A 17,019-nucleotide genomic window follows, 5' to 3' on the forward strand; every position below is an offset into this window, starting at 1 on the left:
CTCCGACAGCACTTGCTCCCTCAGCACTGACCCTCAGACAGCACCCACTCCCTCAGCACTGACCCTCCGACAGTGCCCACTCCCTCAGCACTGACCCTCCGACAGCGCCCACTCCCTCAGCGCTGACCCTCCGACAGTGCCTGCTCCCTCAGCACTGACCCTCTGACAGTGCCTACTCCCTCAGCACTGACCCTCTGACAGTGCCCACTCCCTCATCACAGACCCCCCGACAGCACCCGCTCCCTGAGCACTGACCCTCTGACAGCACCGACTCCCTCAGCACCGAACTTCCTACAGCACCTGCTCCCTCAGCGCTAACCCTATGACAGCACCCACTTCCTCAGCACTGAGCCTCCTACAGTGCCCACTCCTTCAGTGCTGACTCTCCGACAGCGCCCACACCTTCAGCGCTAACCCTATGATAGCGCCCGCTCCCTCAGCAATGACCCTCCCACAGCACTAGTCCCTCAATGCTGATCCTCCAATAGTGCCCGCTCCTTCTGCGTTGACTGTCCGATAGCGCCCGCTTCCTCAGCGCTGACCCACAAACAGGGACCGCTCCCTTGGCGCTGACCCTCCGACAGTGCCAGCTCCCTCAACGTTGATCCTCTAATAGTGTCTGCTCCCTCAGTGCTGACCTTCCCACAGTGCCCGCTTCCTTGGCGCTAACCCTCCGACAGCACCCGCTTCCTCAGCATTGACCCTCCGACAGCGCTCGCTCCCTCAGCGATGACCCTCCGACAGTGCCCGCTTCCTCAGCACTGACCCTCCGACAGCGCTCGCTCCCTCAGCACTGACCCTGTCACGGCACCCACTCCCTCAGCACTGACCCTCCGACAGCCGTGTCCCACACTCGGTGTTACCGTACACACAGTCCCCGTGTCCCACACTCGGTGTTACCGTACACACAGTCCCCGTGTCCCACACTCGGTGTTACCGTACACACAGTCCCCGTGTCCCACACTCGGTGTTACCGTACACACAGTCCCCGTGTCCCACACTCGGTGTTACCGTACACACAGTCCCCGTGTCCCACACTCGGTGTTACCGTACACACAGTCCCCGTGTCCCACACTCGGTGTTACCGTACACACAGTCCCCGTGTCCCACACTCGGTGTTACCGTACACACAGTCCCCGTGTCCCACACTCGGTGTTACCGTACACACAGTCCCCGTGTCCCACACTCGGTGTTACCGTACACACAGTCCCCGTGTCCCACACTCGGTGTTACCGTACACACAGTCCCCGTGTCCCACACTCGGTGTTACCGTACACACAGTCCCCGTGTCCCACACTCGGTGTTACCGTACACACAGTCCCCGTGTCCCACACTCGGTGTTACCGTACACACAGTCCCCGTGTCCCACACTCGGTGTTACCGTACACACAGTCCCCGTGTCCCACACTCGGTGTTACCGTACACACAGTCCCCGTGTCCCACACTCGGTGTTACCGTACACACAGTCCCCGTGTCCCACACTCGGTGTTACCGTACACACAGTCCCCGTGTCCCACACTCGGTGTTACCGTACACACAGTCCCCGTGTCCCACACTCGGTGTTACCGTACACACAGTCCCCGTGTCCCACACTCGGTGTTACCGTACACACAGTCCCCGTGTCCCACACTCGGTGTTACCGTACACACAGTCCCCGTGTCCCACACTCGGTGTTACCGTACACACAGTCCCCGTGTCCCACACTCGGTGTTACCGTACACACAGTCCCCGTGTCCCACACTCGGTGTTACCGTACACACAGTCCCCGTGTCCCACACTCGGTGTTACCGTACACACAGTCCCCGTGTCCCACACTCGGTGTTACCGTACACACAGTCCCCGTGTCCCACACTCGGTGTTACCGTACACACAGTCCCCGTGTCCCACACTCGGTGTTACCGTACACACAGTCCCCGTGTCCCACACTCGGTGTTACCGTACACACAGTCCCCGTGTCCCACACTCGGTGTTACCGTACACACAGTCCCCGTGTCCCACACTCGGTGTTACCGTACACACAGTCCCCGTGTCCCACACTCGGTGTTACCGTACACACAGTCCCCGTGTCCCACACTCGGTGTTACCGTACACACAGTCCCCGTGTCCCACACTCGGTGTTACCGTACACACAGTCCCCGTGTCCCACACTCGGTGTTACCGTACACACAGTCCCCGTGTCCCACACTCGGAGTTACCGTACACACAGTCCCCGGTCTCCGTGTCCCACACTCGGTGTTACCGTACACACAGTCCCCGTGTCCCACACTCGGAGTTACCGTACACACAGTCCCCGGTCTCCGTGTCCCACACTCGGAGTTACCGTACACACAGTCCCCGGTCTCCGTGTCCCACACTCGGAGTTACCGTACACACAGTCCCCGGTCTCCGTGTCCCACACTCGGAGTTACCGTACACACAGTCCCCGGTCTCCGTGTCCCACACTCGGTGTTACCGTACACACAGTCCCCGTGTCCCACACTCGGAGTTACCGTACACACAGTCCCCGGTCTCCGTGTCCCACACTCGGAGTTACCGTACACACAGTCCCCGGTCTCCGTGTCCCACACTCGGAGTTACCGTACACACAGTCCCCGGTCTCCGTGTCCCACACTCGGAGTTACCGTACACACAGTCCCCGGTCTCCGTGTCCCACACTCGGAGTTACCGTACACACAGTCCCCGGTCTCCGTGTCCCACACTCGGAGTTACCGTACACACAGTCCCCGGTCTCCGTGTCCCACACTCGGTGTTACCGTACACACAGTCCCCGTGTCCCACACTCGGAGTTACCGTACACACAGTCCCCGGTCTCCGTGTCCCACACTCGGAGTTACCGTACACACAGTCCCCGGTCTCCGTGTCCCACACTCGGAGTTACCGTACACACAGTCCCCGGTCCCCGTGTCGCTCACTCGGAGTTACCGTACACACAGTCCCCGGTCTCCGTGTCCCACACTCGGAGTTACCGTACACACAGTCCCCGGTCTCCGTGTCCCACACTCGGAGTTACCGTACACACAGTCCCCGGTCTCCGTGTCCCACACTCGGAGTTACCGTGCACACAGTCCCCGTGTCCCACACTCGGAGTTACCGTACACACAGTCCCCGTGTCCCACACTCGGAGTTACCGTACACACAGTCCCCGGTCTCCGTGTCCCACACTCGGTGTTACCGTACACACAGTCCCCGTGTCCCACACTCGGAGTTACCGTACACACAGTCCCCGGTCTCCGTGTCCCACACTCGGAGTTACCGTACACACAGTCCCCGGTCTCCGTGTCCCACACTCGGAGTTACCGTACACACAGTCCCCGGTCTCCGTGTCCCACACTCGGAGTTACCGTACACACAGTCCCCGGTCCCCGTGTCGCTCACTCGGAGTTACCGTACACACAGTCCCCGTGTCCCACACTCGGAGTTACCGTACACACAGTCCCCGTGTCCCACACTCGGAGTTACCGTACACACAGTCCCCGTGTCCCACACTCGGAGTTACCGTACACACAGTCCCCGTGTCCCACACTCGGAGTTACCGTACACACAGTCCCCGTGTCCCACACTCGGAGTTACCGTACACACAGTCCCCGTGTCCCACACTCGGAGTTACCGTACACACAGTCCCCGTGTCCCACACTCGGAGTTACCGTACACACAGTCCCCGTGTCCCACACTCGGAGTTACCGTACACACAGTCCCCGTGTCCCACACTCGGAGTTACCGTGCACACAGTCCCCGGTCTCCGTGTCCCACACTCGGAGTTACCGTACACACAGTCCCCGTGTCCCACACTCGGAGTTACCGTACACACAGTCCCCGTGTCCCACACTCGGAGTTACCGTACACACAGTCCCCGTGTCCCACACTCGGAGTTACCGTACACACAGTCCCCGTGTCCCACACTCGGAGTTACCGTACACACAGTCCCCGTGTCCCACACTCGGAGTTACCGTACACACAGTCCCCGTGTCCCACACTCGGAGTTACTGTACACACAGTCCCCGTGTCCCACACTCGGAGTTACCGTACACACAGTCCCCGGTCCCCGTGTCCCACACTCGGAGTTACCGTACACACAGTCCCCGGTCCCCGTGTCCCACACTCGGAGTTACCGTACACATTACCAAGTCAGTGGCCTCCTCCTGTCTTGTGATTTTATAAAACTGTGATCTGGGTCTTTAATGAGCTGCCTGAAAGTCAGAGAAACATCAGATCGGAAAGCAGGTTCTGACCTGAAGATGTGTGTCAGGAGCAATGCTGCATAATCCCTTAGGGTCCAGTGATCGTTTAACGGGTTTATCGAGGCTGCAAGAGGCTCCAGAATACAGTACATGACACTGGAGACCAGGCTCCTGATGTAGTTCCCCAGGTAGAGGTAGGGATTACCGATTAAACTCTTCACTATGTGGAGAAGGCGGTTCAGCTGGTCCAGGTCATGACTGACCGACTTAACCTGTCCAGAGGGAGAGAAGGAAGGTAAGCAGGCGTCTGTCAAGAGGGCAGGGTCAGCATGGTTTTTGTGAAAGTTAAGATCTTGTTGGACTGAGCAACACGTGCTGTGTCTAAAAGGAACTAGTGGATGTGCTGTATGGAGACTTCCATTTGACAAGGTGCTACAAAGGTTACCCCACTAAATATAGCAGCCCATGCTGCCGGGGGGTAAGCAAATCACAGGGAGAGAGGATCGTCTGGATAATAGGAAGCAGACAGTGGGCATAAAGTGGTCAGGTTCTGGATGGAACCCGCTCTGAGGGCAATGTTAGGAGCTCAGTGGTTTGGATGGTGGTCTGGTTGGTACATCTGCTGCTGGCATAGAGATAGCAACGTAAGTGAGGCACGAAGGGGATTAAAGTCATTGCAAAAGGATGTCGAGAGGCTAAGTGGGAAAATTGTGGGAAAAAGTGAACTTGTCCATTTTTAGCAGAAAGAATGGAGTAAATGCTGGTAATTCTAAAATGGTGGATGGAGAGAAGCGTGGATCTCGTAGCAGCTCCTGAAATTGTTGGAACTGTTTTTGTAAAATAGGATTTACATGCATATGGAAAAGCAAGGAATAGTGAGGGATAATTATCCTGGTTTTGTGCAAGGGAAATGGTGTCTCACAAACCTGACTGAGTTTTTTTAATGAAGTCACCAAGAAGATAGATGAGGACATAATGAGGACTTTAGTAAAACCTTTGACAAGGCTCTGTGTGGTAGATAAAGTTAAATCACATGGGATTCAGGGCAGGTTTTCCAACTGGATACAAAATTGGCCTGACAGCAGGAGACAGAGAGTAATGGTGGAGGGTTGTTATTCAGACTGGAGGCCTGTGACCAGCGATGTGACACAGGGATTGGCGCTGGGTGCACTTCTCTTTGTCAGTTATGTAAATGATTGAGATGAGAACATAGAAAGCATGGTTAGTAATTGTGCAGATGACACCAACTTTGGTGGTATAGTGAACAGTGAAGGAGGTTATCCACAAAGAGATCTTGATCAATTGGGTCAATGGACTGAGCAGTGGCAGATGGAGTTTAATTTGGATAAATGCGAGGTATTAATGGTAAGGCCTTGAGTAGTGTTGTAGAACCTAGGGGCGCTGGGGCATAATTCTTTGAAGTTTAAATCACTATAGACGGGGGGTTAAGAAGGTGTTTAGTGCATTGGCCTTCACTGCTCAGAGCTTTGGGTCTAGGAGTTGGGATGTCATGTTGAGGTTGTACAGGACATTAGGAAGACCTCTTATGGAATACTGTGTCCAGTTCTGGTCTCCCTGTTATCGGAAGGATATTATTAAACTGGAGAGGGTTCACAAGAGATTTCCCAGGATGTAGCCAGATATGGAGGGTTTCAGCTATATGGAGAGGTTGGATAGACTGGGACTTTTTTCCCTGGAGCATAGGAGATTAGATTACATTACATTACATTAGATTAGATTACAGTGTGGAAACAGGCCCTTCGGCCCAACAAGTCCACACCGCCCCGCCGAAGCGCAACCCACCCATACCCCTACATTTACCCCTATACCTAACACTATGGGCAATTTAGCATGGCCAATTCACCTGACCTGCACATCTTTGGACTGTGGGAGGAAACTGGAGCACTCAGAGGAAACCCACGCAGACACTGGGAGAACGTGCAAACTCCACACAGTCAGTCGCCTGAGGCGGGAATTGAACCCGGGTCTCTGGCGCTGTCAGGAGGTTGAGGGGTGACCTTATAAAGGATTATAAAATCATGAGGGGTATAGATAAGGTGAATGGTAGGTGTCTGTTCCCTAGGGTGGAGGATTTCAAGACTAGGGGGCACATTTTTAAGGTGAGAGGAGAAAGATTTAAAAAGGATATGAGGGACTTTTTTTTTATACACAGAGGGTGGTCTGTGTGTGGAGTGAACTTCCTGAGGGAGTGGTGGGTGTGGGTACATTTGGATAAGGACCTGGATAGGAAAGGGTTGGAGGGAGATGGGCCAGGAGCAGGCAGCTGGGACTAGTTTAGTTTGGGGTTAGGGTCAGCATGGACTGGTTGGGCCGAAGGGTCTGTTTCCATGCTGTATGACTGTAAGCAGCAGATGATGTCAATGGAGACAAACTGCAGGCCAAGGGCTGCAGATGGATCTTGTGAATCACAGAAGGTTAGTACGCTGATGCAGCAAGTGATTCTGAAGGTAAATGGAACGAGGGGAATGGAATATGAAAATAGGGTGTACACAGCGTTGGTGAGACCACATCTGGAGCACTGTATACAGATTTGGTCTCCCTGCTTAAGGCTGCAATTGCACTGGAAAATAGTTCAGAGATGGTCCACTTGACTGATTGCTGGGAGGAAGGGGTTGTCTGGGAGGGACAGGGGGTTACAATTATGAGGAACAGTTGGACATGTTGTACTGTGTCCACCAGGCTTTAGAAAAATTTAGATGTGATCTTTATTGTAACTGGTTCAAGAAAAGTGGATGTCACTGGTTGGACTAATATTTACTGCCCCCGTCCCTAGTTGCCCCCTTGAGAAGGTGGGGGTGAGCTGCCTTCCTGACCCGCTGCAGTCCACGTGCTGTGGATAGACCCACAGTGTCCCTGAGGGAGGGAATCCCAGGATTCTGACCCAGCCAGACTGAGGGAACGGTGAGATATTTCCAAGTGGGGATGGTGAGGGGCTCGGAGGGGAACTTGCAGGGGTTGGGGTTCCCATGTACCTGCTGCCCCTTGTCCTTCTGGATGGAAGTGGCCGTGGGTTTGGAAGGTGCTGCCTGAGGGTCTTTGGGGAGTTTCTGCAGTGTATCTTGTAGCTGGTACACACTGCTGCTACTGAGCGTCGGTGGAGGGAGGGAGGGAGGGGGTGTTTGTGTGTGTGGGGCCAATCCAGCGGGGGCTGCTTTGTCCCTCGATGGTGTCGAGCTTCTTGAGTGTTGTTGGAGCTGCCCCCATCCGGGGGCAAGCGGGGAGTATCCCCTCACCCTCCTGCCTTGTGCCTTGTAGATGGTGGGACAGGCTTTGGGGGGAGTCAGGAGGGGAGTTACTCGCTGCAGGATTCCCAGCCTCTGACCTGCTCTTGTAGCCGCTGGGTTTATGTGGTGAGTCCCAGCTCAGTTTCTGGCCAATGGTAACCCCTAGGATGTAGTTGTTGGGGGGCAATGGTTAGATTGTCTCTTATTGGAGATGGTCATTACCTGGCATTTGTGTGGTGTGAATGTTAGTCACCAGTTGTCAGATCACGTCCAGGTCTTGCTGCATTTGGACATGAACTGCTTCAGTATCTGAGCAGTTGTCATTTTAGATGGATACCAAAGAGAACTTGGCAAAAGTGAGGACTGCAGATGCTGGAGTCCAGATTAGAGTGGTGCTGGAAAAGCACAGTCGATTTGCCTGCTCCACAGATGCTGCCTGACCTGCTGTGCTTTTCCAGCACCATCAAAGAGAACTTGTTTCTCTGGGAGAGGAGAGCGTGTGCAACTCAGTCCAGCAGAAGCAGAGAAGGTGGGGTCAATGGGTTATGGTATTATAGTGGAGAGAGAGTTTCTCGACAAACCTGAGTCAAGCTGAGAGGGTGTTGTAAACAGGTCATCATCTCGGAGAGAGGTAGGAAAGACTCAACTGGGGGATTGGCCTGGTCTTGCAGGGAGTTCAATTCTCCATATTTTCCAGTGAGTCGAGTGCCTATGAGATTCTCTCCTTCCTCATTCGCGGCGCTGTCGGGGGGTCAGTGCTGAGGGAGTGGGCGCTGTCGGAGGGTCAGTGCTGAGGGAGTGGGCACTGTCGGAGGGTCAGTGCTGAGGGAGTGGGCGCAGTGGGTGCTGTCGGGGGGTTCAGTGCTGAGGGAGTGGGTGCTGTCGGGGGGTTCAGTGCTGAGGGAGTGGGTGCTGTCGGGGGGTTCAGTGCTGAGGGAGTGGGTGCTGTCGGGGGGTTCAGTGCTGAGGGAGTGGGTGCTGTCGGGGGGTTCAGTGCTGAGGGAGTGGGTGCTGTCGGGGGGTTCAGTGCTGAGGGAGTGGGTGCTGTCGGGGGGTTCAGTGCTGAGGGAGTGGGTGCTGTCGGGGGGTTCAGTGCTGAGGGAGTGGGTGCTGTCGGGGGGTTCAGTGCTGAGGGAGTGGGTGCTGTCGGGGGGTTCAGTGCTGAGGGAGTGGGTGCTGTCGGGGGGTTCAGTGCTGAGGGAGTGGGTGCTGTCGGGGGGTTCAGTGCTGAGGGAGTGGGTGCTGTCGGGGGGTTCAGTGCTGAGGGAGTGGGTGCTGTCGGGGGGTTCAGTGCTGAGGGAGTGGGTGCTGTCGGGGGGTTCAGTGCTGAGGGAGTGGGTGCTGTCGGGGGGTTCAGTGCTGAGGGAGTGGGTGCTGTCGGGGGGTTCAGTGCTGAGGGAGTGGGTGCTGTCGGGGGGTTCAGTGCTGAGGGAGTGGGTGCTGTCGGGGGGTTCAGTGCTGAGGGAGTGGGTGCTGTCGGGGGGTTCAGTGCTGAGGGAGTGGGTGCTGTCGGGGGGTTCAGTGCTGAGGGAGTGGGTGCTGTCGGGGGGTTCAGTGCTGAGGGAGTGGGTGCTGTCGGGGGGTTCAGTGCTGAGGGAGTGGGTGCTGTCGGGGGGTTCAGTGCTGAGGGAGTGGGTGCTGTCGGGGGGTTCAGTGCTGAGGGAGTGGGTGCTGTCGGGGGGTTCAGTGCTGAGGGAGTGGGTGCTGTCGGGGGGTTCAGTGCTGAGGGAGTGGGTGCTGTCGGGGGGTTCAGTGCTGAGGGAGTGGGTGCTGTCGGGGGGTTCAGTGCTGAGGGAGTGGGTGCTGTCGGGGGGTTCAGTGCTGAGGGAGTGGGTGCTGTCGGGGGGTTCAGTGCTGAGGGAGTGGGTGCTGTCGGGGGGTTCAGTGCTGAGGGAGTGGGTGCTGTCGGGGGGTTCAGTGCTGAGGGAGTGGGTGCTGTCGGGGGGTTCAGTGCTGAGGGAGTGGGTGCTGTCGGGGGGTTCAGTGCTGAGGGAGTGGGTGCTGTCGGGGGGTTCAGTGCTGAGGGAGTGGGTGCTGTCGGGGGGTTCAGTGCTGAGGGAGTGGGTGCTGTCGGGGGGTTCAGTGCTGAGGGAGTGGGTGCTGTCGGGGGGTTCAGTGCTGAGGGAGTGGGTGCTGTCGGGGGGTTCAGTGCTGAGGGAGTGGGTGCTGTCGGGGGGTTCAGTGCTGAGGGAGTGGGTGCTGTCGGGGGGTTCAGTGCTGAGGGAGTGGGTGCTGTCGGGGGGTTCAGTGCTGAGGGAGTGGGTGCTGTCGGGGGGTTCAGTGCTGAGGGAGTGGGTGCTGTCGGGGGGTTCAGTGCTGAGGGAGTGGGTGCTGTCGGGGGGTTCAGTGCTGAGGGAGTGGGTGCTGTCGGGGGGTTCAGTGCTGAGGGAGTGGGTGCTGTCGGGGGGTTCAGTGCTGAGGGAGTGGGTGCTGTCGGGGGGTTCAGTGCTGAGGGAGTGGGTGCTGTCGGGGGGTTCAGTGCTGAGGGAGTGGGTGCTGTCGGGGGGTTCAGTGCTGAGGGAGTGGGTGCTGTCGGGGGGTTCAGTGCTGAGGGAGTGGGTGCTGTCGGGGGGTTCAGTGCTGAGGGAGTGGGTGCTGTCGGGGGGTTCAGTGCTGAGGGAGTGGGTGCTGTCGGGGGGTTCAGTGCTGAGGGAGTGGGTGCTGTCGGGGGGTTCAGTGCTGAGGGAGTGGGTGCTGTCGGGGGGTTCAGTGCTGAGGGAGTGGGTGCTGTCGGGGGGTTCAGTGCTGAGGGAGTGGGTGCTGTCGGGGGGTTCAGTGCTGAGGGAGTGGGTGCTGTCGGGGGGTTCAGTGCTGAGGGAGTGGGTGCTGTCGGGGGGTTCAGTGCTGAGGGAGTGGGTGCTGTCGGGGGGTTCAGTGCTGAGGGAGTGGGTGCTGTCGGGGGGTTCAGTGCTGAGGGAGTGGGTGCTGTCGGGGGGTTCAGTGCTGAGGGAGTGGGTGCTGTCGGGGGGTTCAGTGCTGAGGGAGTGGGTGCTGTCGGGGGGTTCAGTGCTGAGGGAGTGGGTGCTGTCGGGGGGTTCAGTGCTGAGGGAGTGGGTGCTGTCGGGGGGTTCAGTGCTGAGGGAGTGGGTGCTGTCGGGGGGTTCAGTGCTGAGGGAGTGGGTGCTGTCGGGGGGTTCAGTGCTGAGGGAGTGGGTGCTGTCGGGGGGTTCAGTGCTGAGGGAGTGGGTGCTGTCGGGGGGTTCAGTGCTGAGGGAGTGGGTGCTGTCGGGGGGTTCAGTGCTGAGGGAGTGGGTGCTGTCGGGGGGTTCAGTGCTGAGGGAGTGGGTGCTGTCGGGGGGTTCAGTGCTGAGGGAGTGGGTGCTGTCGGGGGGTTCAGTGCTGAGGGAGTGGGTGCTGTCGGGGGGTTCAGTGCTGAGGGAGTGGGTGCTGTCGGGGGGTTCAGTGCTGAGGGAGTGGGTGCTGTCGGGGGGTTCAGTGCTGAGGGAGTGGGTGCTGTCGGGGGGTTCAGTGCTGAGGGAGTGGGTGCTGTCGGGGGGTTCAGTGCTGAGGGAGTGGGTGCTGTCGGGGGGTTCCAGTGCGAGGGAGTGGGTTGCGTCGGGGGGTTCAGTGCTGAGGGAGTGGGTGCTGTCGGGGGGTTCAGTGCTGAGGGAGTGGGTGCTGTCGGGGGGTTCAGTGCTGAGGGAGTGCCACACTGTCGGAGGGTCAGCGCTGCGGTGGTGTGCTGTCGGGCGGCCAGAGCCAAGGGAACATGGCGGATAGCAGTGTTGTACTCAATGGAAGGTGTGGGTAATGCAACATGATAGACTTGTGGTACCTGTCTGGAGTGCAGGTATTGTGGGGCAGAGGTGTACCTACCCCACTGACCACATGGACAAAGTAAGGAAGCAGAGCAGCGATCTTCGAATTCGACTGAAGGTCCTGGAGAGCGACCTGTGACAGAACGAGACAGTGAGAAAAACTGATCAAGACCATCCCAATCCAGTCAGTATCAAGGCAGGGGTACAGGATTAGAGTAAAGCTCCCTCTACACTGTCCTCATCAAACACTCCCCAGGACAGGGACAGCACGGGGTTAGATACAGAGTAAAGCTCCCTCTACACTGTCCCCCATCAAATACTCCCCAGGACAGGGATAGCACGGGGTTAGATACAGAGTAAAGCTCCCTCTACACTGTCCCCGTCAAATACTCCCCAGGACAGAGACAGCACGGGGTTAGATACAGAGTAAAGCTCCCTCTACACTGTCCCCCATCAAATACTCCCCAGGACAGGGATAGCACGGGGTGAGATACAGAGTAAAGCTCCCTCTACACTGTCCACCCATCAAACACTCCCAGGACAGGGACAACACAGGGTTAGATACAGAGTAAAGCTCCATCTACACTGTCCATCCATCAACATGCCCAGGACAAGGACAGCATAGGGTTAGATACAGAGTAAAGCTCTCTTACATTGTCCTCCCCCCATCAAACACTCCCAGGACAGGCACAGCACGGGGTTAGATACAGAGTGAAGCTCCTGCCAAACTGTACCCATCAAACACTCCCAGAACAGGAACAGTACAGGGCTAGATACAGAGTAAAACTGTCCCCATTGAATAGACCAAACACAGATACAGCAAGACACTAGATGCAGAGTAAAGCCCCAGGACAGGGACAGCACGGGGTTAGATACAGAGTAAAGCTCCATCTACACTGTCCACCCATCAAACACTCCCAGGACAGGGACAGCACGTGGTTAGATACAGAGTAAAGCTCCATCTACACTGTCCACCATCAAACACTCCCAGGACAGGGACAGCACAGGGTTAGATACAGAGTAAAGCTCCTTCTACACTGTCCACCATCAAACACCCCCAGGACAGGGACAGCACAGGGTTAGATACAGAGTAAAGCTCCTTCTACACTGTCCCCCCATCAAACATGCCCAGGACAGGGACAGTACGGGGTTAGATACAGAGTGAAGTTCCCTCTACACTGTCCCCCCATCAAACACCCCCAGGACAGGGACAGTACGGGGTTAGGTATGGAGCGTCTACACTGTCCACCCATCAAACATGCCCAGGACAGGGACAGCACGGGGTTAGATACAGAGTAAAGCTCCCTCTACACTGTCCACCATCACACATGCCCAGGACAGGGACAGTACGGGGTTAGGTATGGAGCGAAGCCTATTGTATAAATGGTGACTGTGACCTCTCACCTTCATGAGTTGCTGATCATCCCCCAGCACTGCCCGGGTAATCTGTTGGTAATATTTCAAGAGATCATCAGAGAGATTGGAGACTGCCACAGGAACTGGGGGCCAAGAAAATACAGGCTTCAGTATCACCAGGCAGTCAGCTTCATTCCTGCCTGCTCTTTGAAAGCCACTCCAGCAGCTATAGGAGCAGAGCTAGACCATTCGGCCCATCCAGTCTACTCTACCATTTGATCGTGGCTGACCTGTTCCTCAACTCCATTCTCCCACCTTTGACCCCACCCTTACCAATCAAGACCCTATCGATCTCTGTCTTAATATACTCAATGACTTGACCTCCACAGCCCTCTGTGGTAATGAGCTGCACAGAGTCCCCACCCTCTGGCTGAAGAGATCCCTCCTTTCACCCTGAGGCTGTGCCCTAGGTCCTAGTCTCTCCTACTGATGGAAACATCTGCTCAACTCTCTCAGTATTCTGGAAGTTTTAATCAGGATTCCCTCCCCTTCTTCTACACTCCAAGTACAGCCCCAGAGTCCTTAACTATTCCTCATAGAACAAACTCTCCAACCCAGGATCACTGCTGTAAGCCTGCTCTACCCAGGATCACTGCTGTAAACCTGCTCTACCCAGGATCACTGCTGTAACCCTGCTCTACCCAGGATCTCTGCTGTAAGCCTGCTCTACCCAGGATCACTGCTGTAACCCTGCTCTACCCAGGATCACTGCTGTAACCCTGCTCTTGCTATACCCTTCAGTGCCAGCACATCTTCCTCAGATACGTGGCCCGAAACTGCTCTCAATATTTCCAAATACAGTCTGACCACAGCTTTACACAGCCATCAGCAGTACATCCTTGCTCTGTATTCTAGCCCTCTTGAAAATAATGTTAATGTTGCATTTGACCTCCTAACCCCCAGCTGAACCTGTATGTTAACTTTAGACAATCCTGAACCAGGACTCCCAAGTCCATTTGTGGTTTGGATTTCCAAAGCCTTTCCCCATTTAGAATATAGTCTACATCTCTATTCTTCCTACCAAAGTGCATAACCTCTCACTTTCCCACACTGTATTACATCTGCCACTTCCTAGCCCACTCTTCTTGCATGTCCAAGCAGCCTCCCTGGTTCCTCACCACGAGCTGCCCCTCCATCTACCTTTGTGCCATCTGCAAACAGTGAAGGTTAGTTGCTGTGCCCCCACAACAGCTCACTGCCTTCAATAAAACATGCCCCTCGTCTACACCCCCGCTCCCCTCTCCCCACCAGCCTCAGGTTCTCCTCCTTATTGTGAGCAGCCCTCTGGTGACCAGCCATGCTGCCAATCGATGGGCTGAATGGCACCTGTTTGTAGCCATGAGGATGTGATTGGGAGGAATACTCACCCGCTCCCTGAGACTCCTCATTTGCTTTATTCTCTAAATAGGAAACCTGAACTAGAGAAGCAAAGAGAAAGGAAGAGGCGTTAGGGAGGAACCAGTGCAGACCGACCGCTCACAAACTCAATCCTTCTCCCTCGGTCTTCCTACCTCGCACCACAGTTTGACCACAGCCCTTGGGGATGTTGGTTGCCAGGGCTAGCTCCACCAGGTTGACCTCACGATCCTCCATGACAAAGAGTTCTCCGTCCTTCACCGAGCGAAACGGGAGCACGTCTGGGGCCCCGTAGCCACACACAGGCTGTAACACACAAGCAGAGATCCAGCCTGCAGCAGGTATGCCAATTGACAGCCAGAAGGCCCAGCTCACAGTCCATCCACCACCATACAGTGTCACAACTACCACCTTAGGCATCACTGCCATCCCTAAGCATGATCATTGCACTTCCACCCAATCTCACTGACAAGGGAACAAAGACTCGGATTTGATCCACACACCAGGGACTGGAATTCATAACCCAGGCTGACACAACCAGGCTCAGCACCACACTGTCGGGGGGTCAGTGCTGAGGGAGCGCCGCACTGTCAGAGGGTCAGCGCTGAGGGAGCGCCGCACTGTCGGAGGGTCAGCGCTGAGGGAGCGCCGCACTGTCGGAGGGTCAGCGCTGAGGCAGCGCCGCACTGTCGGAGGGTCAGCGCTGAGGCAGCGCCGCACTGTCGGAGGGTCAGCGCTGAGGCAGCGCCGCACTGTCGGAGGGTCAGCGCTGAGGCAGCGCCGCACTGTCGGAGGGTCAGCGCTGAGGCAGCGCCGCACTGTCGGAGGGTCAGCGCTGAGGCAGCGCCGCACTGTCGGAGGGTCAGCGCTGAGGCAGCGCCGCACTGTCGGAGGGTCAGCGCTGAGGCAGCGCCGCACTGTCGGAGGGTCAGCGCTGAGGCAGCGCCGCACTGTCGGAGGGTCAGCGCTGAGGCAGCGCCGCACTGTCGGAGGGTCAGCGCTGAGGCAGCGCCGCACTGTCGGAGGGTCAGCGCTGAGGCAGCGCCGCACTGTCGGAGGGTCAGCGCTGAGGCAGCGCCGCACTGTCGGAGGGTCAGCGCTGAGGCAGCGCCGCACTGTCGGAGGGTCAGCGCTGAGGCAGCGCCGCACTGTCGGAGGGTCAGCGCTGAGGCAGCGCCGCACTGTCGGAGGGTCAGCGCTGAGGCAGCGCCGCACTGTCGGAGGGTCAGCGCTGAGGCAGCGCCGCACTGTCGGAGGGTCAGCGCTGAGGGAGCGCCACACTGTCGGAGGGTCAGTGCTGAGGGAGTGCCGCACTGTCAGAGGGTCAGGGAGCGCCGCTCTGTCGGAGGGTCAGCGCTGAGGGAGCGCCGCTCTGTCGGAGGGTCAGCGCTGAGGGAGCGCCGCTCTGTCGGAGGGTCAGCGCTGAGGGAGCGCCGCTCTGTCGGAGGGTCAGCGCTGAGGGAGCGCCGCTCTGTCGGAGGGTCAGCGCTGAGGGAGCGCCGCTCTGTCGGAGGGTCAGCGCTGAGGGAGCGCCGCTCTGTCGGAGGGTCAGCGCTGAGGGAGCGCCGCACTGTCGGAGGGTCAGCGCTGTGGGAGCGCCGCACTGTCGGAGGGTCAGCGCTGTGGGAGCGCCGCACTGTCGGAGGGTCAGCGCTGTGGGAGCGCCGCACTGTCGGAGGGTCAGCGCTGTGGGAGCGCCGCACTGTCGGAGGGTCAGCGCTGTGGGAGCGCCGCACTGTCAGAGGGTCAGCGCTGAGGGAGCGCCGCACTGTCGGAGGGTCAGCGCTGAGGGAGCGCTGCACTGTCGGAGGGTCAGCGCTGAGGGAGCGCCGCACTGTCGGAGGGTCAGCGCTGCGGGGAGTTCTGCACTGTGCGCCCCCCACTTCCCCATGTTCCCCCCACACCTACCTCCACATTGGCCCATCGCAGCGCCCGGTTAAAGTCCTCCACGGTCAGGCGCCTTCGCTTGGCATGCCTCATGAACTGGGTGCTGTTCTGAAAGAGCCAACGACAGAGTGTTCTGCTGACAAGATGCTGGTTGAGACGCCTCACAACACCAGCTGTATCCTGAGGACCTTGTGGTCTCTCGGTCCACCCCCCTCCCAGTCAGTGACTCTCTCTCTCTCTTACCTGGGCAGTCTCTCGCAGTCGGTAACACACGTCCTCAGCCAGCAGAGCACTGACCTCATCACCCAGCTCCAGCCCCACACTCTCACCCATCAGTTTAACTGACTCCTTACTCAGCTCCACGTACCGCCTCTCATCACGCTCAGACATAGCGGCTTGGTATAGGCCCACACCCTCTCCCTCCACTAACTAGCAGCACAGCCTGTGGTAATGTCTCTCACTTCCCAGTAACCAGGCCCTGACTAATCAGGATCCCTCATAATGTGATTATCAACAACCAACCAACCCTTCAATAACAAGCTGTAGATTCCTCACTAACTACCTACATAATCCTTCACTGGCTAGTTGCCTACTAGTAATAACCAACATTGCTCTAACTAGTCACCAGTCCCCCTACTCCATCACTAACTGCATATTCTCTCATTGGCTGGATATCCCCTTTGTGATAACACCTCACTAACTAATTATCTCTTCCTTAACCAGTGATAACACCTCACTAACTAATGCCAACTTCCCTAACCAGTGATAACACCTCACTAACTAATGCTAACTTCCCTAACCAGTATTAACCTCACTAACTAATGCCAACTTCCCTAACCAGTGATAACACCTCACTAACTGGTACTAACTAGGCATCACTTCATTAACCAGCTCTGCATCTCCTGTGAGAGCAACGGAACTACTTCCGGGGTCACATCACTGACCAATCAGAATCTTTCCGTGGAGTGGGCGGGGCGCTGCCGTCGCCACCACGTGACCGAAGATTTAAAAGGGGCCGCAGCCCCCGAACCTGTAGGTGGGCCCCACCTCTAGCTTTAAAAGATGCAGGGATCTGGGATGGTGTTGTGTAGGGGGTCCCCTGTTCCGCCATTCAATAAAATCCTGGCTGTTCTTTGTTTCAGGTTCCCGTCTGTCGCCAGGAGCTTCCCATTCCCCTCC

General features: G+C 57.2%; 1 protein-coding gene and 1 long non-coding RNA gene across 3 annotated transcripts; one reads left to right on the plus strand and one right to left on the minus strand.

Annotated features, from left to right (window-relative positions):
• The first annotated feature begins 847 nt into the window (after positions 1 to 847).
• LOC122547932 lies at positions 848 to 3,841 on the plus strand. Of its 2 annotated transcripts, none has more exons than XR_006311127.1 (3): positions 848 to 881; positions 3,693 to 3,780; positions 3,811 to 3,841. It is a non-coding gene; the product is annotated as an uncharacterized LOC122547932 (long non-coding RNA). The 2 variants fall into 2 exon arrangements; XR_006311126.1 differs by having other exon boundaries at positions 859 to 881; positions 3,656 to 3,780.
• Positions 3,842 to 4,091: 250 nt separating this feature from the next.
• Positions 4,092 to 16,764, minus strand: taf6l (TAF6-like RNA polymerase II, p300/CBP-associated factor (PCAF)-associated factor). The gene is made up of 8 exons (XM_043686491.1): positions 16,613 to 16,764; positions 16,084 to 16,572; positions 15,862 to 15,948; positions 14,109 to 14,259; positions 13,965 to 14,015; positions 12,586 to 12,680; positions 11,240 to 11,314; positions 4,092 to 4,450 (listed from the first exon to the last, which is right to left on the minus strand). The coding sequence occupies exons 2-8, from the start codon at positions 16,228 to 16,230 to the stop codon at positions 4,118 to 4,120; spliced, it is 939 nt and encodes a 312-aa protein (XP_043542426.1). The 5' UTR covers positions 16,231 to 16,572; positions 16,613 to 16,764; the 3' UTR covers positions 4,092 to 4,117.
• Positions 16,765 to 17,019: the final 255 nt, after the last annotated feature.

This window comes from Chiloscyllium plagiosum, unplaced genomic scaffold (genome assembly GCF_004010195.1).
Source record: "Chiloscyllium plagiosum isolate BGI_BamShark_2017 unplaced genomic scaffold, ASM401019v2 scaf_9291, whole genome shotgun sequence".
NCBI classification, from domain to species: Eukaryota; Metazoa; Chordata; class Chondrichthyes; order Orectolobiformes; family Hemiscylliidae; genus Chiloscyllium; species Chiloscyllium plagiosum.